General features: G+C 32.1%; 2 protein-coding genes across 3 annotated transcripts; one reads left to right on the forward strand and one right to left on the reverse strand.

Moving 5' to 3' along the window:
- Positions 1-1,469: 1,469 nt before the first annotated feature.
- On the reverse strand, positions 1,470-4,448 carry LOC102591888 (zerumbone synthase). Of its 2 annotated transcripts, XM_006366307.2 has the most exons (4): positions 4,342-4,448; positions 3,935-4,000; positions 2,353-2,612; positions 1,470-2,201 (listed from the first exon to the last, which is right to left on the reverse strand). In XM_006366307.2, exons 1-4 carry the CDS (start codon positions 4,359-4,361, stop codon positions 1,660-1,662), a joined length of 888 nt encoding a protein of 295 aa, XP_006366369.1. In that variant the 5' UTR covers positions 4,362-4,448; the 3' UTR covers positions 1,470-1,659. The 2 variants fall into 2 exon arrangements, with proteins under 2 accessions (XP_006366369.1, XP_006366370.1); XM_006366308.2 differs by lacking the exon at positions 3,935-4,000.
- Positions 4,449-7,215: 2,767 nt separating this feature from the next.
- LOC107058749 (uncharacterized) lies at positions 7,216-10,488 on the forward strand. The gene is made up of 7 exons (XM_015304843.1): positions 7,216-8,031; positions 8,098-8,262; positions 8,356-8,505; positions 8,677-8,915; positions 9,056-9,134; positions 9,294-9,941; positions 10,291-10,488. Exons 1-7 carry the CDS (start codon positions 7,216-7,218, stop codon positions 10,486-10,488), a joined length of 2,295 nt encoding a protein of 764 aa, XP_015160329.1.
- The last annotated feature ends 13,837 nt before the right edge of the window (positions 10,489-24,325 follow it).

Consider the following 24,325-nt stretch of genomic DNA (forward strand, 5'->3'; position numbering starts at 1 on the left):
GGTGATGTGTGCTTGATAATCACTATTTCCAATATGTGTGATTTTAGCACAAAATTAATGCACTGAAAATGTGAGTAAGACATTCACTTCACTTCAGAGGGCATAAGAAGCCAAATTAAGATGACCTTCTCAATGAAATAACCATAGTTAGAGTAGGAAGAGTTAGATGGAAATAGACTTTTTCTACTTTTTACTATGCTACAAAACTTTTTTTTACTTAAGTGGAGAACAAATTATTATGCGATTTTATAAATTTTTGTTTATTTGGTAAGATTGAATAAATAATTGGGGCTATTATAATAGTTTTACAACTTATGGAATTCTTATGTTTATGAAAAAATATACAATACAAAAAGTCCAAATTGCATGTCCAAACAAAACTTCAACTTCATCTCATGATTTCATATCATAAATTAGGAATGTTCAGAAGCTTTACGAAAAGGAAAGACAAAATCTTAAGGATTCGTAACACATTGTTCAATATTCAACGTACGTTAAGATTTTCTAGATTTTGTTGAGAGACGTTAGTGGCGTAGGCGCATGAATTGGACACCCTTCGTCGGAAAAAAATACCGCATATACAAGTAAAATGACACACGAAGTGATTAAAGAACATATTTTGGACACCCTTGACATAATAGGTTATTATAGCCTAGTGGTTTAAGATGTCTTGAATGTGTGTTTAGACATCTTTAATGAGTCAGTGCTCGTGTGTTCAAATCTCACTTGGAACAATTTTTTTCCCTTTTTAAAAAGAGCTATTGTTGTTTAATTTTTGGACCCTCTTCGTGAAATTTTTGATTCCGCCATTGAGAGACGTTTTACAAATTAAAGATCAAAAAAGAAATAGATAGTGGATGAAAGCGAAAAATGGGGGTCGCGTACCCGTATGTGACGGACATTTTTTCTAGTATCTGTGTTATAAGGGAAAGTTAAATACTATAAAAATGATTTATTATAATCCTAAAATGACAAAGCATATGGACCTTGGTTGTTGAGTTGTTGCTTTGATGTTGTTTGTGTTCATATTTCTTTATTGAGTCCCTATATTTGTGATAGCCGAGGTGAATATATGTCATGCTCAGTATTTGATTGAAATGAGATGCATCATCATCCCCTATTCTATTAATATTATGTTGTGTATATACATTGACATTAGATTGAATATGAGTAAGGGTCGAGCACATGGAGGTCGTCCATGCTGCGGTCGTTTATATTATGAGTGTGCATGTCATAAAGGGGAAAATGCAAGAGAGGAGAGATTGACATTTTACGTCGTGCATATAATATAATTAATAAACGAAGAATACCATCACTCATGTGTGAATAATGGAAAAGGACAAGGTAATCTGCGTCTTTCCCAGACTACTGACTTTGAAGACCTCTTTATATCATAAAAATAAATTGGAGGTCGGTAAGCTAAAATTCAAAACTCAAATCGAACCAATGATAAACTATAGATGATGTATAAAGAGTAATAATTTTTCTATATTTAGCAAGTTTTTAAATTTCAACATCTCATATAACAACTTTAAGACGACAAGATTAAATGATTACACACATTTTGAATTTAAAATCATAAAATTCAAAAGTACTCTTTTGTTTCTTATACTTTGTGCGCAGTCAAACTAAGACATTTAAATTGAAACGGGATGAGTACTATACTTGATCAGGCATGGGGAAATTTAAACTCTTATAAGAGGTGAAACCTCCATCTATCACCAAGTTATGGCCACTAACATACTTGGCATCATCACTAGCCAAAAACAGAGCAGCATTAGCCACATCAATTGGCTCACAGTAGGCTCCTTTCAACTCACTCGTGTGACGCAACATTTTAACAAGAACTTCAGGTTCCAATTCCGGGTAGTGCAATTTTATCTCATCCAAATAGAACGGAGTTGGAATGGCAAAGGGTGATACACAATTGATTCTGATTCCGTGCTCACTTAGTTCTGCTGTTACGGATCTCATGATTCCGATCACACAGGATTTGGTTGTCGAATACGTGGGCTGCGCTAGACCTCCTATCACCCCCGTGACACTAGCTGTGCACAATATGGAACCGGTTTTCCGTGGGATCATCACCCGAGCTGCGTGCTTAATTCCTGCTATCACCCCACGGACGTTGATAGCCATGACCCGATCAAATGCATCGAGGTCAAGATCGGCTATGGTCCGTGGAGTACGACATGCTATACCTACGTGCAGGGAGGGGTACAAAATTTTAATTTTTTTTAATTCTATACACAAACATGTTTAAGACAACTCTGTTTCAAGTTAAAATTTGACAAATAAATTGAAACAGAGAAAGTATGAGTTACTTTGTACATTGAAGTCGCCTCTAAATACCTGCATTGTTGTACATAATGTCGAGTTGTCCGTGGCTGGAGACAGTGAAATCCACGGCATTGGAGACGTCGGATTCTTTTGTGACATCGCAGACCACAAAGGAGGCGTTTGGCCCGAGCTCGGAGGCAGTTTCTTGGCCGAGCTGATTTTGTACATCTGCTATTACAACTTTGGCACCGTTGTTGATGAATTTCGCGGCTGTTTCTTTTCCGATTCCACTTGCTGCTCCGGTGATCAGCGCCACCTTGCCTTCTAGTTTCCTTGCATTCACAAAATAAACTTACTTTCAAATTTTGTATTCAGAGTACTCAGGGCCGGCCAGAGGGTCGAGCCATTAAAAGAAAGGTTTTTGCCCCAAAATTTTGGTCGATCCAAAAAATCAATTTCAATATCAGTATTGAATTTTTTTTATTAATTTAATTTTGAGACATGCAAGACCAATTAAAAAGAAAAAACAGTTTCAAGCAAGACTTTTTTTATTTCGAGGCTTAAATCTAAGACCTCGATGAAACCCAAAAAACACTACTAAATACGCAACTGCTGCTATTTTTCCAGCGTGGAATTTCAGATTGCAACATTTTCAGGTAGGCATACAAATTATCTTTGCTACTAACAAGCCCACCAAATCGATTTCGGATATTTCTAAGTACGATCCGATTCTGATAATAATACAAGTGTATCTCCTAAAATTCAAGCATATGTAATGATTTGGGAGACTATCGTAAAATGTATTTATATAAATGATATTTTGCGTGCGTGCGTAATAGTTATATTTTGAAATAAATTGTTACTCCTATATTTAGTAAATATGCGGATTATCACTATGTTTTTCAAAATTATGAACGATATTTATGAAAAGTTATGCGCATCTTAATGGAAATCTATAAACTTTATATTCCTCAAGTATATTATAATTTTTTTTTATCGTGCCCCTTGTCTTTTTACCACTCAAATTATGATACCTGACATGCAATGTTGTCTATGCGAATAAATAAAATGGCCTCTTGTCATTTTTGTCGGTACAAGAAGATATATCAACGGTCATGTGACATTTAAGAATAATATTCCTTCACTCACATAATGTGTTACAATTATTATTAAAAAAATCAAAGAAATAATAATTATAATTTTAATAAAATATTTTAAATTTTATAATTGTTATTATAATCTATAACAATATTTTTATACAATATTAAAATATATAAATTTTTACTTTGAAATATCCAAGAGAGTTAATGTCTTCTTACTTCTCTTTCTAATAGGGAGTATGTAGGATTTTTCGGCACGAATTCACATTTAATCGAACCCCAATATGAATATCAAATACAAAAAAATCACTTTCTAAAAAGTCATTTCATATTTTTATCAAAGAGCAAAGTGAAACCTTCACAAATAAGTAGCATAAACGAAAGATGCAACGGTTAGCGATCGCGGTGCCTTAATGTCTCGTTCTCATTGGCTAGCTAGATCATTTCAAAATTTTACATCTAAATTTACAACATAAATTAAGTAACTTAATCCTCGTAATTCGAACTGTGCTACATAAAGCGAAACATTTGTGTATGTGAGAGAGAAAACACACCTCTCAACGTGAGTAGAGAAGTATTTATTGAAATTTCGAAGCAGGGCCCTGGATTTGAGGCCGCCCCTGTTAATTGGTTCAAAATTAAACAGAAGAAAACAAAAAAAATGAGATGTAAAGATAAGATGCAAAATACGAGAGAAAATAAAAACAAAACCGAATACATCATAATATTTGAAATTTATGATTAAACGCTACTGATTATTACCAATCAGAATATTATTTTTTTTCCCCACATCTAACTAGCTGTATTCAGATTTCAAAATAGAGGCGGATTTAGAATGAATTCTGCAAATTCATGAACTGAATTATTGCTTTCATATACATATAATTAGATTATACTTATTCCAGATTTAGCTTTTCTATGTTGTTAGAAGAATTGATGAGAGTGAAGAGACAGAACTGACCTTGAAGCTAATCTCAGCATGTTGGCTTCTTCTTTTTCTTCTTCAATTAGATGTAGTTTTCAGAGAAAGCTGAATAGAAATATTCACTCTCGCTACTCACTCTGTCTCTCAAGTCAATTGGGTATTAAATGATTAGATTAACTAATATTTATTGACAATTGACAATAAAATTATATGGTCAGTTTATTTTTAGAAATGTTATTAATTAATATTTATTGATAGTGGACAACAAAATTATATTCTCTATGTCCACTTTTATTTGTCATGTTGTACTTTTCGAAAGTCAGTTTGACTAATTTTTAAAGTTAAATTAGATTACATTAATTCGATATGTTAAATAAAAAATTTAGATATTCAAAAACTATACGAAAAGTACTATAAATTACAATTTTTTGCATATCAATATGATGAAAAAATACATCACAAAATACTAGTAAAAGTTTTTTATAGTTTGACTCTAAAAAGGAAAACTGTGACAATTAAAAGTGGACGGAGATAGTACTATCAGTTTATTTTTAGAAATATTGTAAAGTATTTTTATACTTTCTTCGTTCATTTTTACTTGTTACTTATTCCTAAAATAGATTTTCAGTTTTACTTGTTATTTTTGACATATGAAGGAAAGACTATTTTTTTCATGTTTTAACCTTAGCATTAAATACTATTCTCCAAATCATTTTTTGAGATCTAGTAATACTAAACGTCATTTAATAGGGATAGTATGATAAAATATCTATATCAATTACTATTTTCTTAATATGTGTGTCAAGTTAAACATTGATAGTAAAAATGAACGGAGAGAGTTTATTATTAATATTTAAATAAAAATAACAAAAAAAGTATTATTAAGTAAGTTAGATCCTAAATTAATTATATGAAATTTGTTTAGGATATTTACTAATTGCCTTACTAAAAATAAGGACTTCTTTTACTATTTGTCTTCGTCGTCAATATTCTCACTCCACTTCAACACTATTAAAGCAATGTAAGACAATTACCAATCCATACAAAATAATTTTAGTTTTAAATTATTATTAATCTCTTTTATGTCTCAATCCATCCAACCATAATTGGTCAGATTTGACTAAGTTAAATACCCTATATTTTAGACTACTCTAACAAAGAAATATTTTGATTTGGCCATCCAACTCATTTTCATAAATTAACTTGCACTTGAGAAAGTAATGTGTCATTGCTTGGCTTGCACTACTTGAAAGTGCTCCTCATATATATTTTAAACTTTCGTGTTTCTTAAAATAAAAAGTTAATTAGTTCTTCTAATGAGACCAATATTGTTACCGTTTTACTCGTGTAGCATAGCTTTCAAATAACTAGTGTGGTGATTGTCTCATATACCTTAGTTATAATGGTGTAGGTTTGTTGCTTCAATGGTGTTGAAGAAGAGCATGATGAATAATAACGATAAATATAAATCGTAAAAGAAGTCCTTACTTTTAGCAAGCCAACTAAAAATATGGTGATTGCTTCAATGGTGTATATCTATTGTTTCAATGGTATTGAAGAAGAGCATAACGATATACAATAATTAATTTAGAGTTCAACTTACATTATAATATATTTTTTATTTTTATATTAATAATATGGGAAAATACATTACAATATAAGAGAATTTTAGAAATAGCTAACATAATAAGGCTCTATAGCTATAGTTTCGATAATTGCGTTTTATTGCTATAGTTATGTTTGTGTTGTATTGTGAAGAAATAAATGGTAGTTAGGTAACACTGTTAGGATCAGTTAAGGGTAGTATAGTCTTTACATGAGTTAGTTATAACTAATCTTCTAGTTGTTAGTTACAGTAAGATTAGTTACTAATAGTGAAATCATGTATAAATAGCTACTTTACTCATTGTAATCAGTAAGCTTTACTCAATGAAATATTCTTCTTCCTCCTTAGATATTTTTTCTCTCTTAATTCTAGATTCTTCTTTTACGATCATGGTATCAGAGAAGCCTTCACAGTAGCTACTGTTGAAGACGATTTTGGTATAGAATCAAAGGATTACTGTCAATCCATCGATTCATTGTTGCTGATTCCCTTCAGCAGTAGATTTCAATTTGAAATCTGTATTTTGCTTCCGCGAAAGGAGATTCTGCAAAAACAGTTCCAATCCTGGGTTGAATCAGAGTTTGTTCAATGGCTCCTGATAATGTAGCGGTGGATCTGTCTCAGAATCTCAACATTGGTCAAACCAGTGGTACATCTGCTCATAACAATGACAGTTCTCTTTCAAATCAAGGTATTGATTATAATCATCCTCTGTTTTTGAGTCCTACTGATATTAGTGGGATCAACCTGATTTCGTTTCAGTTGACTGGTATTGAAAATTATATGTTGTGGAGTAGATCAATTCAGTTAGCTCTGTTAGGGAGAAATAAATTAAGGCTAATTGATGGTAGTTGCAGGACAGAAGTATATGGTGAAGAACTATGGGGACATTGTGAAAGAGTTAATGCTATAGTGTTATCTTGGCTGATGAACTCTGTTTCTAAGAGTTTATTAAGTGGCATTGCCTTTGCCTCAAGTGCTATGAATGTGTGGAATGATTTGAAGGAAAGATTTGATAGGGTGGATGGATCCAGAACATACAGTTTGCACAAAGATATAATTTCTTTACAACAAAGTACTGCTACTGTTTCTGTGTATTTTACCAGACTTAAGACCTTGTGGGATGAGTTTGAGGTGTTGGTACCATGCCCTTGTTGTAATTGTGAGAAATCAAAAGGATTTGTGGAACATATGAATAGGCAGAAGTTGTACTAGTTCTTGATGGGACTGAACGAATCATACCATCAGGCTAGGAGCCAATTCTTATGATGAACCCATTGCCATCCATTAATCATGCCTATGCTATGATTGTGGGAGATGAAAGTCAGAAGGCAGTCGTTCACACATCAAACAGCAGTATGGGACTAAATTCAATCAGTATGGAATCTATTGCCCTATATTCCAAAGCTGGTAGTAGCTCATGGGTGAATACAACCAGTAGCTTAGGGGTGAATCAAAGGTTCAAGAAGAATTATGTGCTGATTTGTGATTTCTGCAAATGTAAAGGCCACAACAAGGAGTTTTGCTACAAAATTGTCGGGTATCCACCTGACTTCAAGTCTAAAAGAAAGATTCAGGGTAGTGAGTCTGGTCAGCCTTCAGCATCCCATGCTCATTTTTCTTATGGATTTAACACAAATGTACATATACCTGAGTGGGGGAGAAAGGTTGATGAGTCTCAAAATGGTAATGGTGGTAATTCTGCAAATGAATGGGTTAAGAACTATATGCCATTAAGCCAAGCTGAGAGAGATGTCAAACAACTACTTCAGGGATGTACTTTCACAAAAGATCAATATGATCACATTCTCAAAGTGTTTCAACAAAAGTCAGATCAACCTATATCTGATTGCAGTGCTGTTAATACGACATGTAAATCATTTTTTGTTTCTGAAGATAAAAAAATGTGGATTGTAGATACTGGTGCTACACATCATATGGTGTCTAACTTGAATATGATGTCTAAAGGGTCTGTGACACAACTTGATGCTCCTAGATTTGTATATCTTCCTAATGGTAACACCACTCAAGTGACTCATGTGGGTAATTGTGATTTGTCAGCTAACAGTGTGGTTACAAATGTATTTCACCTACCTGAATTCCAGCATAACCTAGTATCTGTAAGTCAAATCACAAAGGAACTAGGTTGTTCAGTCACCTTCTTCCCTCATTTTTGTGTTTTTCAGGAACTTTACAGTGGAAAGGTGAAGAAGGTTAGTAAAGAGGAAGGAGGATTGTATTTTCTACTACAACAGTTGACACATGGGACTGAAAGTGAAAAGAAGAAGTCTGCATTTGTTGTTCCTAGAGTACTTTCCAACATGGAATTGTGGCATCAAAGATTAGGTCATGTATCTTCTATAGTTCTTGCAAAAATCTTTGATATGAACAAAGATAGTATATGTAAAATCTCTAAATGCTCAAACTGCCCTTGTGCTAAGCAGACTAGGTCTGTTTTTCCTTCAAGTAGTATAAGAAGTAGTGCTTGTTTTGATTTGATTCATGTTGACTTGTGGGGTCCTTATAGTACATCCACGTTTGATGGTAACAAGTACTTCCTTACAATAGTGGATGATTTTTCAAGATTGACTTGGGTATTTCTGCTTAAATATAAATCTGATGTGTGTGTCTCCTTGAAACTGTTTCTGCAATATGTTAAGACTCAATTTGGGAGAAATGTTAAGGTGTTAAGGTCTGACAATGGGACTGAGTTTGTTAACTAAGTATGCACTGCTTTGTTTAAAGAATTGGGAATTATACACCAGAGGTCTTGTCCATATACCCCTCAGCAAAATGGGGTTGCTGAGAGGAAACATAGACATATACTTGAAGTAACTAGGGCACTCAGATTACAGGCACACATTCCTTTGAGGTTTTGGGGGCACTGTGTTTTAGCTGCAGTTTATCTAATCAACAGGTTACCAAGTAGTGTGATAGGTTATCAAACTCCTTATGAGAAGTTATATGGAAGCCAACCAGGTCTGTCTCATTTAAGGACATTAGGGTGCTTATGTTTTGCTAAAAACCTCACTGAACATGACAAACTGATGGTAAGATCAAGGCCAGCTGCTCATATGGGATATTCAGAAGTCCAGAAGGGATATGTGTTTTTGATCTGACTAATAAAACCTTCTTTGTCTATAGAGATGTCATCTTCAGGGAAGATATATTTCCTTTTGCAAATAAGAGTGATTCTAACAATCATCCTATATTTGAAGACATGGTACATGGTTCAGGGGTGTTGTCTCAAGTCTTCACTGAGTTCACTCATATGACACTAAGGTGTGATGAGGAAAATATTGTGCCAGAAGATATCATAGAGCATCAAGAGTAGGAAGTAATAGAGTAGCAAGAGCTGGAAGTAACTGATAGCATTGATCAGGTTATTAAGAATGTAGCTCCTCTAATAGCTAATGATGAAGTTGATCATGTAGTTGAGTCTGCAGTACCGGTAGGTAGGAGATCTACCAGAAAAACACAAACTCCTACATGGATGAAGGACTTTGTTTCACTGAATACAACTAAGGATGTACAGTATACATTGTGTAATTATATTAGCTATGATCACCTGTCTCCATCTTATCAATGTTACATTGCTGCTACTTCCACTATTAAGGAACCTATGTCATATGCAGAAGCTATCAAAGATAAAAGGTGGGTGGATGCTATGCAGACTGAGATACAAGCTTTAGAGTGTAACAAAACTTGGGAACTTATTGATTTACCAAGAGGGAAGAGGCTTATAGGTTGTAGGTGGATATACAAAGTCAAGTACAAATCTACTGGTGAAATAGAAAGGTTCAAGGCAAGGTTAGTTTCTAAAGTAGTCAACAAAAAGGAACCGATTGATTATCAAGAGACCTTTTCACCAGTTGTTAAGATGGTCACTGTAAGAACCATTGTAGCTTTGGCATCCTCTAGACATTGGCATATTCATCAGATGGATGTGTTTAATGCCTTCTTGCAGGGTGATCTGGATGATGAAATATATATGCAGTTACCTCAGGGGTTTGTCAGCCAAGGGGAGAAGGTGTGTAGACTGACAAAGTCTTTATATGGACTCAAACAAGCTCCAAGACAGTGAAATCATAAGCTGACAGAAGCTCTCATCAAACTCAGGTTCAAACAAAGCTCACATGATTACTCTTTGTTCATCAATAAATCAGAAGAAGGAATGGTTGTTGTACTAGTGTATGTAGATGATATGCTGATAACTGGAAGTAGTCTAAAGTTGATTGAAGAGACAAAGAAGGCACTACAACAAGAATTTAAAATGAAGGATTTAGAAGAGTTGAAATATTTCCTAGGCATTGAATTCATTAGATCAGTAGATGGTATATTAATGCATCAAAGGAAGTATGTCCTTGAACTTATATCAGAAGCCCATAGAAGTTGGGTTGTCAGCAGCAAGGCCTGCTGGAACCCCTATTGACATTAATGTCAAACTAACATCTAAGTTGTACGATGATCATATACACAAGGGACAAAAGGACTCAGAAGAAGACCCTGTGATAGATGCAACAAAGTATCAAAAAATTGATAGGGAAACTGTTATATCTCAACATGACAAGACCTGATATTTCCTTTAGTACTCAGACCTTAAGCCAATTTTTGCAATAACCAAAGAAGTCATATATGGATGCTGCACTAAGGGTGGGGAGATATCTAAAACGACAACCTGGACAGGGGTTACTCTTAGCTAGTACATCTGATAAAAGGGTCACTGCATTTTGTGATGCTGACTAGGCCTCTTGTCCACTAACCAGAAGGTCTGTAACAGGGTATATGATCAAAGTGGGAAATTCTCTAGTGTAATGGAAAGCCAAGAAACAAACCACAGTGTCAAAGAGCTCAGCAGAAGCTGAATACAAGAGCCTGGCCTCTACTGTATCTGAACTAGTCTGGTTACTTGGAGTATTAAAGGAAGTAGATGCTGAAGTACAACTACCAGTTCAAATGTATTGTGACAGTAAAGCTGCAATACAAATTGTTGCAAATTCAGTGTACCACGAGAGGACCAAACACATTGAGATTGACTGTCATTTTATAAGGGAAAGGTTGCAACAAGGACTGATCAAAGTAAACTACCTACCTACCAAAGAACAACCTGCTGACATGTTAACTAAAGGGCTATCAAGACTGCAACATGAACATCTTATATCCAAGCTAGGAATGTTAAATGTCTTTGCACTACTTAGCTTGAAGGGGAGTGTTGTAATGTGAAGAAATAAATGGTAGTTAGGTAACACTGCTAGGATCAATTAAGGGTAATATAATATTTACATGAGTTAGTTATAACTAATCTTCTAGTTGTTAGTTACAGTAAGATTAGTTACTAACAGTGAAATCATGTATAAATAGCTACTTTACTCATTGTAATCAGTAAGCTTTACTCAATGAAAGATTCTTCTTCCTCCTTAGATATTTTCTCTCTCTAAATTCTAGATTCTTCTTTTACGTTCAGTTTGCTATGGAGGTTGCGGTTTGTATATTTTGTGTGGTTTGTATATTTCGCTTGCGAATATACAAATAGAGTAAGTATATATAAAGTCTGTATTTTTATATTTAGAAATTTTTCAGATGTCCGTTTGTATATTTCGCTTGCGAATATACAAATAGAGTAAGTATATATAAAGTCTGTATTTTTATATTTAGAAATTTTTCAGATGTCCGTTTGTATATTTCGCTTGTCAATATATAAACAAGATAATTTAATGTGAAATTTTCATAAATTGTATATAAATAGCCAGGGTAAGTATATACAATTTCTGGATTTATACAATTAGAAACCGAATTGTAAAAATTAAACAAATAACAGGATTTGGGAAAACTATGGCCGCAAATTACAATTTACCAAAACAATAGCTATAACATTTAATATCCTTTAATTGTTTGTTATTCTGCTTAATTTTCCCGTATAACATTTCTAAAAATAAACTATTATTTATGAGAAAGAAAAATACGTAGTAACCAAACACTATTCAAAATTAATGATGCTAGAAGTGTCTATGGAGATTAAGGGTGTGTTTGGTAGGAATGAAATTTTTTCTATGTTTGGTTGGCTTAAAAGTTTTTTTTTTTCAAAAATCAATTCATTGTCCTCAAATTTAAGAAAAATGACTTACCTTCAAAAATTAAGGAAAACATTTTCCAAAACTCTACTTCATCTTTCAATATTTTTTTCTTACCCTACCCCGTACGCCATACCCGACCCTCCCCATCCAAAAATAAAATAATTAAATTTCATATATATTCTTACCCCTACCTCCCCCAGCCCCCCGCCACCAAGGCCATCCCGTCAATATTTTAAAAAAATAAATTATTTTTGAAAATTATTTCAAATTTAATAAAAATCATTTTTACACCCCCGCGATCATTTTTAATAAAATAATTTTTGAAAATTATTTCCTATTATTGTTATAATAGGTGTTCTTGGGGTGGAAATGAGTGATAAAGTGGAAGCACTGTCGCGATCCGAGCCTACACCCTGGACGTGGCCGGCACTCGAGAACCATTGTTGGTCCCCAAGCGAACCTCATCATGGCTGACTACAAGCGGAAGACTAACTCAAGCATACAAAGCTTAAAAACTGAATAAATCATTGAACTCAAATACAAAGCATTAACTCAAATGAAAAACTTTGAATACAAATAAATTATTCAACTCGCCATAAAATAGGCAACTCAAGTCTTTAAAACATTTAATAAGATAAATGAATAGACTTCTGAAACTCTATTCTCTATCTATGAAGTGTCACGACCCGAGCCTACACTCTGGACGTGCCGGCACTCGAGAACCATTGTTGGTCCCCAAGTGAACCCTCATCCTGGCTAACTACAAGCGGAAGACTAACTACAAACATAACAAAGACTTAAAACTAAATAAAGTTCATAGAAACTCAAATACAAAGTCTTTAACTCAAATTAATTTACTCTGAATATAAATGGAATATTCAACTAGCCAACAAAAGGCAACTCAAGTCTTTAATACATTTAACAAAATAAATTAACAGACTTCTGAAACTCTACTGTCTATCTATGAAGCCTCTAACTGACAAAGATGAAAGTCGGGACAAGACTCACGACATCCTAACAACGTATATAACTGAAAGTACAAGTGGAACCCTCCGGAAGCAAGAAGGCTCACCATAGCTAACTCGAACTCCATGTGGTATCAACGAAGCTCCTGTTGATGATCTTGAATATATGTATCTACATCATGAAATGATGCAGGCCAAATGACTCAGTACGTGGAATGTACGAGCAGGTAAGGGAAATTCTAAAGCATAAACATAGGCTTGAACTTGATAAAAAGGAAACATATTTACCTCTTCTGAACTCACTTAACTCAACTCAAGAATAAGATGTTCAACTCAAAGATATGATATTCAACTCGAAGGTACTCAACTCAAGATACTCAACTCATGATACTCAAGGATAAAGCAACAGTAAAAGATGCAATATATATGGAAAGCTTTTTAAAAATAGTAGATAACAACTCAATGTATTGAAGAATACAATAATAACTCAGTTTGTATATATAAAAATACAATATAACTCTGTGGGAGTGTCTCTAACCGACAACCATCACTATGAGCTATGTGATGATACAACGTCTTGCCCACGCTACCAGAACTGTCCTATACTTTGCTAGGGTATAGAACCTCTCAACTAAGTGGATCTACTAGTCTATGCTAAAAAGCATTAAGGAATCATCTAAAAAGTATGACCCTTTCTACCCACGTTGACTACATGGTTATGGGGTTGTGAGTTATCTGAACTCTCCCATATCGGTGCTCAATACTACTCCCAAAATATACTGACTCATATGTTTAAAAATATAACTTTTTCTGTGGTTTGAGATTATAACTCAAAAATCTTTCTCTTAAAAGAGATAGTACTCAAATTGCTCAAAACTTTTTTGAAAATCTTATTTTCCTCCCATCTTAAATGTGAAAATATTTACTCTTGGGAATACTTAGTTCCCATATATCATTTTAAAGAAAATGAACTCAACTCTGCTCTCTTTCTCAAAAACATTTCAAAACCATATAATAATGTGATCATTGATGACTCGGGAAGTCATACTGCATAAACATTGATGGTATATCTAGATACCATACTACTCATACATTGATGACATACTCGATTGTCATACTAATCATTTTTTTAAAAGCTCTTTTCTCAAAACTCATCTTTACTTTCTCAAAACTCAGTTTAAGAACTCAAATGTTGGCTTTAAAAAGCTTTTTTAAAATTTATAACTCAAATCATAGGGTTCATTTGGAATTATGAACATGAACGACTCAACTCAGTGATCTTAATAGAAATAAAGAACCTCAGTACTCAGAACTCAAGACTCAATGATACTACTCATCTCTAGACTGCTCGACTCATAGGGTTCATGCAGAATTATGGGGATGAACAACTCAACTCAAGGGCTTCATGGGTAACATGTAGTAGTCCCATGAGTAGGAATATAACCTCAAAAGGATTAGTAACTCAATACTCAAGACTTAGAGCTTGAAGATACTACTCTTCTAAAAAATACTCAACTGATGGAGTTCATGCGGAATTTATGGGCATGAACGACTCGACTCAAGGGTCTAAAGGACATTATGGAACTCATGTATATGACTCTTCTCATTCTCATACTTACTTCCTCAATACTTAGCTCAAATCGACAGTTGATCTCAAATGATTCACAATTGAACTCAAAAACTTTCTTGAACTCTACTCTTAACTCTTTCTTGAATTTGAGTTGTGAATTCAAGAGTTATGATTCATGATATGAAAGATCTCAATAACACTATATAAATTCGATAATTAGGAATAGAACTTTTTAAAGAAACATGAACTCAAAGTCTCTCTTGGAAAATCGGCGTTTCCTCTCTTGTTTAAATGTGAAAACATTTACTCTTTGGGAATACTTAGTTTCCATATAATCTTTTGAAGAAAATGAACTTCACCTTTACTCTTACTCAACTCAATGTTCAAGTCTTAAAACAAGTTTAAAGCATTTGTAAAAGACTTCTTAAAATATGGTTCATGCCGAATTAGGGATGTGAACGACTCAATGCAAGGTTTTCAATAACCATAGATAGAACTAAATACTTGGAACTCAAGAACTTCAATGATACTACTCATTTCAAGAATGCTCAACTCAAAGGCATGAACTACTTAACTCAAGGATTCAAAGATACTTCTCATCTCAAGACTGCTCGACTAATAGGGTTCATGCGGATTTTTGGGTATGAACAACTCAACTCAAGGACTTCATGGATAAAATGTAATAGTCCCATGATTAGGAATATAATCTTAAAAGGGATTAGGAATTCAATACTCAAGACTTAGAACTTGAAGATACTACTCCTCTCAAAGATGCTGAATTTATGAAGTTCATGCAAAATTATGGGCATGAACGACTCGACTCGAGGGTCTACATGACAATATGGAACTCGTGTATACGACTCTTCTCATTCTCATACTTACTTCCTCAAACTTAACTCAAATTGATGATGGATCTCAAAGGATTCACAATTGAACTCAAAGGTTTCTTGAACTCTACTTTTAATTCTCTCTTGAATGTGAATTATGAATTCAAGAGTTATGGTCCATGATATGAAGGATCTCGTGAAGACAAAGTAGACTCATGAATACATTCTCATCATTCTCATACTCACTTGCTCGAGTCTTGAAACAAGTTACTAGAAGTTGTAGAAGACTCCTCAAAAGGACTCAAAGGGACTTTCTCAAAATGTATTCGGAAGAACTCTCAAGACTTAACTCTTAACTCTACCTTGAAGTTTAATTATGAATTCAAGGTTATGATTCATGTTATGAATGATTTCTAGATGTTTAGAAGTAGTTTAGAGTGTTTAGAATAAAAAAGGGTGAAGATACACTTCAAAGGAGCTCAAACGGAACAACCAACGGAAAATAAGTGGGGGCAGACGACCCTGGCGTGTTCCGGGCGCGGGGTGCCAGCCCCAAACTTCAGAACCTCACTATGGGCACACTGCTGAGGCGCCGCCCCAGACCCTCTGGAGCATCTGGGGCACGCCGCCCCAGCCTCTCTCCAGGCCAAGTTCGACGAATTTCGTCTCTCGTTTTCTAATCCTAAATCGCTTTTAATCAAAAAAAAATTCTCAAGTTTTCCTTAGATTCAATTACCCAACCTAAGTACACACTAATCCACTAAAAAAACACTCAAAACAATCACTTTCCATCTCAAGAAATCATCAAAACCCCAACCAAACAAGATTTAGAATGACTTTCAAGAACACCCATCAAGAACTCAATTCCTTCAACTTTTGAGAATGAACTTACGCTAAAAATAACATGATTGGCGTGTGGTGAACAAACCCAACACTATGGAAGCTTACATACCTCTTAGGGATCAAACCCATGGCAAAAATCCGCAACGAAACTCAAAAACCTCAACGAACGCCTTGTTCCTCTCCTCTTTTCTCTTCTTTTCTCTTCTTGAACTCTCAACTAAAACCCTAGGTGTATATTAGGATTATAAAACTGAACCCAATCAGATTAGACCCCTAAAACATTACTAAACATGAATTAAATCTTATTTGGTAAGAAAAAGACCAAAATACCCCTTACTATTTTCGGGTAATTTCCTTATTTGGACAACCTTATTTCAAAAGGGCATACTTGGTGGCGTTGGAAAGATAATTCAAAAACCTTTCATTGGATACCTTGTAGCCCACCTAACTCATCTTTATGATTGTTTGAAGTTGACCCAAAACTTAAAAGAACTTAGGAATGACTTGAATGAACTCTCTTTAGGTCTTCTTGGAACTCAAGGTGCTACATCTAGTGACCTTAACACTCCAGAAATTTTAATTTCCTCGGTAAAATCCTACTCACAACTAAGGATGATTCGAGTCTCAGTTCGAAAAAATTTCTGGAGTGTTACAAGCACCCTTCAAAAACATCTTTAAAATATTATTGGAATAACCTAGAATTTTTGCATATATATACTTTATACTCTTAATAAAAAAGAGTAAGGAAATAAATTAATCAATTGTAGAAATAATTTCCCAACTCTCAATGTCAAATCTAATATGATAGCCAGAAAAAAATGGAGTACTAAGATACAATAATCATTTAAATTGGATCTATAGTGTAAGAAAATATCTTTCATCTTTTGTAAATATAAAATTGTATCTAAAGCTTAAGGTTGCTAGACAACAAGGGATAGGTAGACAAATTTATTTCAAGAGATTATAATTTTTGAAGTTTAAGGTCAATAGACAATAAAGGGTAGACACACAAAGTTATTTCATAATTATAGTCTTGGAATTATAATTTTTGGATCAGTTTATCGTATTTTTCAGATGAGATAAAACAAAATTGAGTTTGAGGTATTAATTCATTCTGGAATCAAGATTAGTTATATCTTTAACAAAATAGAAAGTCACTTATTATAAAACTTGTTATTCCTACTTTCATTACGAAAATTATCTTTTTCGTTTTTAAGGAACTTCTTTCATAACAAAAATATTTTAAAAAAATTTAACCAATCAAATATAAGAAAATGGAAAAATATCATACCAAACACATCCTTGGTGACAAAAATTTGAGATTCATAGGCAATGAGAATTTGAATAAATACTACATTAATCTTGAATGTTTACTAAAACATTACACACATTTGTGAATGGCATAGATATGTCCCAAATGGCTACAATAATACTATTATAAACAAAAATCAAATAAAAAAATATGTAAATTTTATTGTATAAATTCAAATTCATATAAAAGTTTAGCTTTAAAAAACTAATTTTATAAAGTTGTCTCTATTCTTGAGATATTAAAAATATCTTCTTTTGACAATGTTGGCACAACAAGTATAAAATTACTCGAGATTATAAATTATTAAGTGTCTTAATATAATATAACCTATTGAAATTCTATTTCATTGGCCCGGATCGAGTTTGATGTTAAAAAAGAGAGATAAATTAATGCAAACATTTGCGTACCCACTTTATTTAGTATTATTTTTTATATAGTATACTCTATTAAATGATTTTCAATTATTTTGTAGGTATATAAGAATGATATTAAATAGAGTGGATTCGCAAATGTTTGTATTAGTTATGCTTTGCATTACTTATTTTTTATGCATTATTTGATTTGGTGTATTAAAAATGACATTCATTGCACAATTTTTTTAAAAACATTTATTTACAAAAATAGCCTCCACGAATATGATGAAAAAAAATGTAAAAAAAGATTTTGAGGAGCAATTGAGTCTTTAATCATGCTAATGCATGCATTAAATATATAGAGCGTATAACTCATCCTAGCATGAGTTATATGACTAATGCAAGTTGTACCAAATAAGATTCTGCTAATACATAAGCTAATGCATTTATTATATCTTGAGTGTTTTAAAAGGCAGGGGCGTAAGACAAGCCGTTTTACTTAGTATATTGAAGCGAGACGTAAGCCATGACATGAGGCGTAAACCCTATGAATCATTAAATATTTATATTCAAATCGTGAACACTCTTAATAACATATAACAATAATTATTATACTTGTTCTTGATGAAAATTTTCTATTTTTATCAACTTTAATGTATATTGTAAGTTGCTATATTCAGATTTCAAAATAGAGGCGGATTTAGAATGTATTCTACAAATTCAAGAACTGAATTATTGCTTTCATATACATATAATTAGATTATAGTTATTCCAGATTTAGCTTTTGTATGTTGTTAGAAGGATTTATGAGAGTGGAAAGAGAACTAACCTTGGAGCTAATCTCAGCATGTTGGTTTCTTCTTCTTCAACCAGATGTAGCTTTCAGAGAAAACTGATTAGAAATATTGACTCTCACTACTCGTTCTGTCTGTCATTGGGTATTAAATGATGAGATTAATTAGTATTTATTGACTGTGGACGATAAAATTATATGGTCAGTTTATTTTTAGAAATATTATTAATTAATACTATCGATTTATTTTTAAAGATATTATAAAGTATTTTTATGTATTATTAATATTTAAATAAAAATAACAAAAATAATGTTATAAGGTAAATTAGACACTAAATTAATTCCCTAAAGAGAAGACATTTTCAGATGCAAAGAAGAAAGAAGATGATAAAGAAATGGATGGGAATGTACATATTTGTTTATTTGTTTTTTTTTTCTCTCTGTTTCATGGTCTCATTTTGAGTCCATCTGATGTTCTTTTCAATAAAATGGGACCAATGGTTCAAGCTTAATTTTTTTTTTAAAAACACTAAAATAATTAAATGAAATTTATTTAGGATTCTTATTAGTTGACTTGCTAAATATAAGAATTTCTTTTACTATTTGTTTTGGTTGTCACTTGTCATTATTCATCACCCTTTACTTCAATATTATTGAAGCAATTTAAGACAATTACCAACACATACAAAATAATTTAGTATTAAATTATTATTGATTATAAGAATTTGATTAGTGGAATTTAATCTCTTTTATTTCTCTATCCATCCAACCATAATTGGTCAGATTGACTAAGTTAAATACCTTATATTTTAGACTACTCTAACAAAGAAATATTGTGATTTGGACATCCAACTCAATTTCATATAAGAGAAAAGACATAAATACATCATCAAAGTTGTCCTGTATTTGCATAAAGACACCTTAACTTTCAAAGTGTCCTATTACCCCATAGAACTATTTAATATCTTGGTAAATGAGCCATTTTAACCCATTCCCTCGTCTATGTAGTCGCGCGTGTTGCTCACTCCCTATGATAGAATTCAACCCGACCCGACCCGACCCTGTTCTTTGAAGAAAGTCGTTTTTCCTTTTCTTTTCTTATTTCTCAACTTTCCTTTTCCTTTTCTTCTTCTAAATTTATTTCTTCTCTGTAAGGTCTTTTGTTTTATGTTTTAGTTTAGAGATTCTTCTTTTCCTTCTTTCTTATCAGATTCCTTTTAGTTCCTCTGTTTTTCAACCTGTTTTAGTTGTTTCAAGATTGTCTTTATTGTCGTCTTCTTCTGATTTATTGTCTACTTCACAATCATTTCAAGATTTTGGTAGTAGTTCCTTATTGCATTTACAAATTGAGGGTCGGGTTTTGTTTCCCGATCATGTTTTGTTGTTGGTGAACAAAAATTCAGAAGAAATTAAACCATAAAAAAACTTCAAATTAACGTTTTATACTGAAAATTAAAAGATAAAACGAATTCCTACCTTATTTTCTTGGGGAAGATGATGAAGTTGTCAAACAGAGAGAACCAACGTTGATCTTGCTATGGAAAAAAAACCATAAAAATCGAAAAAATTAGGGCTATCAACGGCTATTTTGGGTTTAGAATTGGGGAAGATGACATAAATTGATTAAATAATTAATAATAAAGAAAGAAAATGACATGTGGCACTTTTAAATTGGTCCATGGCAGTGAAAACACGGAATGACGCGCCTCATGTGCGTGGTAACAATCCAGACGAGGAAATGGGTCAAAATGGCCCATTTACAACGATATTAAATAGTTTTGTGGGGGTGATAGGACACTTTGAAAATTAAGGTGTCTTTATGCAAATACGGGACAACTTTGATTGTTTCTTTATGTCTTTACTCTATAATTAACTTGCACTTAAGAAAGTATTGTGTCATTGCTTGGCTTGCACTACTTGAAAGTGCTCTTATATATTTTAAAAACTTACGTGTTTTTTAAAATAAAAAATTTATTAGTTCTTCTAATGAGACCAATATTGTTACCGTTTTACTCGTGTAGCATAACTTTCAAATAACTAGTATGGTGATTGTCTCATATTACTTTGATGGTGTAGGTTTGTTGCATCAATGGTGTTGAAGAAGAGCATGATGAATAATAATGATAAATATAAATTGTAACAGAAGTCCTTACATTTAGTAAGCCAACTAAAGATATGGTGATTGCTTCAATGGTGTATGGCTGTTGCTTCAATAGTGTTGAAGAAGATCATAACGATAAAATTAATTTAGAGTCCAACTTACCTTATAATATTTTTATTATTATTTTTATATTAATAATATGGGAAATACATTATAACATAAGATAATTTTAGAAATAGCAAACATAATAAGGCTCTATAGCTATAGTTTCGATAATTGCCCTTCATAGCTATAGTTATGTTTGCTATGGAGGTTGCAGTTTGTATATTTCGCTTGCGAATATACAGATAGAATAACTTTATATAAATTATGTATTTATATATTTAGGAATTTTTCAGAACTCCGTTTGTATATTTCACTTGTCAATATATAAACAAGGTAATTTAATGTGAAATTTTCATAAATCGTATATAAATAGCCATGGTAAGTATATACAAGTTCTAAATTTATACAATTAGGAACCAAATTGTACAAATTAAACTAATAACAAGATTTGGAAAAATTATGACCGCGAATTATAATTTACCAAAACAACAGCTATAGCATTTAATATCCTTTAATTGTTTGTTATTCTGCTTAATTTTCCCTTATAACATTTCTAAAACTAAACTATTATTTATGAGAAAGAAAATACGTAGTAACCAAACATTGTTCAAAATTAATGATGCTAGAAGTGTATGTGTAGTTTAAGGGTGTGTTTGGTAGGAATGAATATATTTTTCGGAAAATGTTTTTCAATTTTCCTATGTTTGGTTGTTAAAAGTTTTTTTTCCCAAATTAACTCATTTTCCTCAAATTTAAGGAAAATGACTTACCTTCAAAAATTAAGGAAAACATTTTCCAAAACCCTACTTCATGTTTTAGTATTTTTTTTCTTACCCTACCCCGTACGCCATACCCGACCCTCCCCATCCAAAAAATAAATAAAAATTAAATTTCAAATATATTTTTACCCCTACCCCCACCAAGGCCACCCCGTCAATATTTTTTTAAAAAAATTATTTTTTACAACCCCGCCACCCCCATCGAGGCCACTCCGTCAATTTTTTTTTTAAAAACAAAAGTTGTATAGGGAAAATATTTTAAATTTTAGAAAGATCATTTTTTACTCCATGAAAAATATTTTCCTGGGTTAGGTCCTGGGTCAGATCTTAGGGTTAGATTGAACGGTCATCGGAGTCTTGTCCTAGTTCGGGTGTCAGGGTCGTGTCCTAGATCAATTATCGAGATTGATTTTTGGATCAGAAATTATTTTTCTAAAGAGTATTTTCTAGTCTCAAGTAAAAAATAAAAGATATTTTCTAAAAAGTATTTTTCATTCACCAATCAAATATTAAAAAAGATCCAGAAAATATTTTCTATTCACCAATCAAACATGAGAAAATAAGTTAGAAATTCAATTATTTTCCAAGAAAACATTTTCTAGGAAAACATTTTCCTTTTACCAAACACACCTTAAATCTCCTTTATAACCGACCAAATTAAAAAAATTGAAGGGAGTTGAAAGAATCTGAATCCAAATTAAAGTTGGCTCGGTAAAACAATTGTTTTAAGCTTAAAAATTGAAGATGCCAAATCAATCGAATTATTTTTATCCAAATCGTGAACACCCCCTAAATTAATAAATAACAATAACTGTTATACTTGTTCTTGATGAAACTTTTCTATTTTATCAATCTTAAGGTATATTGTAAATTGTTATAATAGGTGTTCTTGGGGGTGGAAATGGGTGATAAAGTGGAAGCACCCTTCAAAAACATCTTTAAAATATTTTTGGAATAACTTAGAATTTTTGCATATATATACTCTTAATAAAAAATGGTCAGGAGTAAGGAAATTAATAAATTAATCAATTGCAGAAATATTTTAAAGTAAACTGTAATAGCTCATTTAACATGCTCCTTTGGTTTTTTCCCTAACTCTCAATGTCAAATCTAATATGATAGCCAGAAAAAATAGAGTACTAAGATACAATAATCATTTAAATTGTATCTATAGCGTAAGAAGATATCTTTCATCTTTTGTTAATATAAAATTGTATCTAAAGTTTAAGGTTGCTAGACAACAAGGGAAAGGTAGACAAATTTATTTCAAGAGATTATAATTTTTGAAGTTTAAGGTGGCTAGACAATAAAGGGTAGACACACAAAGTTATTTCATAATTATTGTCTTGGAATTATAATTTTTGGATTAGTTTATCGTATTTTTCAGATGAGATAAAACAAAATCAAGTTTGAGATATTAATTCATTCTGAAATCAAGATTAATTATATCTTTAACAAAATAGAAAGTCACTTATTATAAAACTTATTATTCCTACTTTCATTACAAATATTATCTTTTTCGTTTTTAAGGAACTTATTTCATAACAAAAACATTTTAAAAAAATTTAACCAATCAAACATAAGAAAATTGAAAAATATTATACCAAACACATTGACAAAAATTTGAGATTCATAGGCAATGAGAATTTGACTAAATATTACATTAATCTTGAATGTTTACTAAAACATTACACACACATTTGTGAATGGCATAGATATGTCCCAAATGGCTACAATAATACTATTATAAACAAAATTCAAGTAAAAAATATGAAAATTTTTATTGTATAAATTCAAATTCATATAAAAGTTTAGCTTTAAAAACTAATTTTATAAAATTGGCTCTATTCTTGAGATATTAAAAATATCTTCTTTTGACAATGTTGACACAACAAGTATAAAATCACACGAGATTATAAATTATTAAGTGTCTTAATATAGTATAACCTATTGAAATTCTATTTCATTGGCCCGGACCGAGTTTGATGTTGAAAAAGAGAGATAAATTAATGCAAACATTTGCATATCCGTTCTATTTAACATTATTTTTATACAATACACTCTATCAAATGATTTCTAATCATTTTGTAGGGTATATAAGAATGATACTAAACAGAGTGGATAAGCAAATGTTTGTATTAGTTATGCTTGCATTAGTTATTTTTTATGCATTACTTGATTTGGTGTATTAAAAATGACATTCATTGCACAATTTTAAAAAAACATTTATTTACAAAAATAGTCCCCAAAAATATGATGAAAAAATGTAAAAAAAGATTTTGAGGGGCAACTGAGTCTTTAACCATCTTAATGCATGCATTAAATATATAGAGTGTATAACTCATGCTAGTATTTTCATGTATTAGTTATACACAATAGAGCGTATTACTAATGCAAACTCTACTAAATAAGGTTCTACTAATACATACGCTAATGCATTTATAATATCTTGAGTGTTTTGAAAGGTGGGGGCGTAAGACAAGCCGTTTTACGTAGTATATTAAAGAGAGACGTAAGCCATGAAACATGAGGCATAAGCCCTATAAATCATTAAATATTTATATTCAAATCATGAACATTCTTAATAACAGATAACAATAATTATTATACTTGTTCTTTGATGAAATTTTTCTATTTTAATGTATATTGTAAGTTGCTATAGGTGTTCTTGGGTGAAAGTTGGTGGTAAAGT

Source organism: Solanum tuberosum, unplaced genomic scaffold (genome assembly GCF_000226075.1).
Source record: "Solanum tuberosum cultivar DM 1-3 516 R44 unplaced genomic scaffold, SolTub_3.0 scf00603, whole genome shotgun sequence".
NCBI classification, from domain to species: domain Eukaryota; kingdom Viridiplantae; phylum Streptophyta; class Magnoliopsida; order Solanales; family Solanaceae; genus Solanum; species Solanum tuberosum.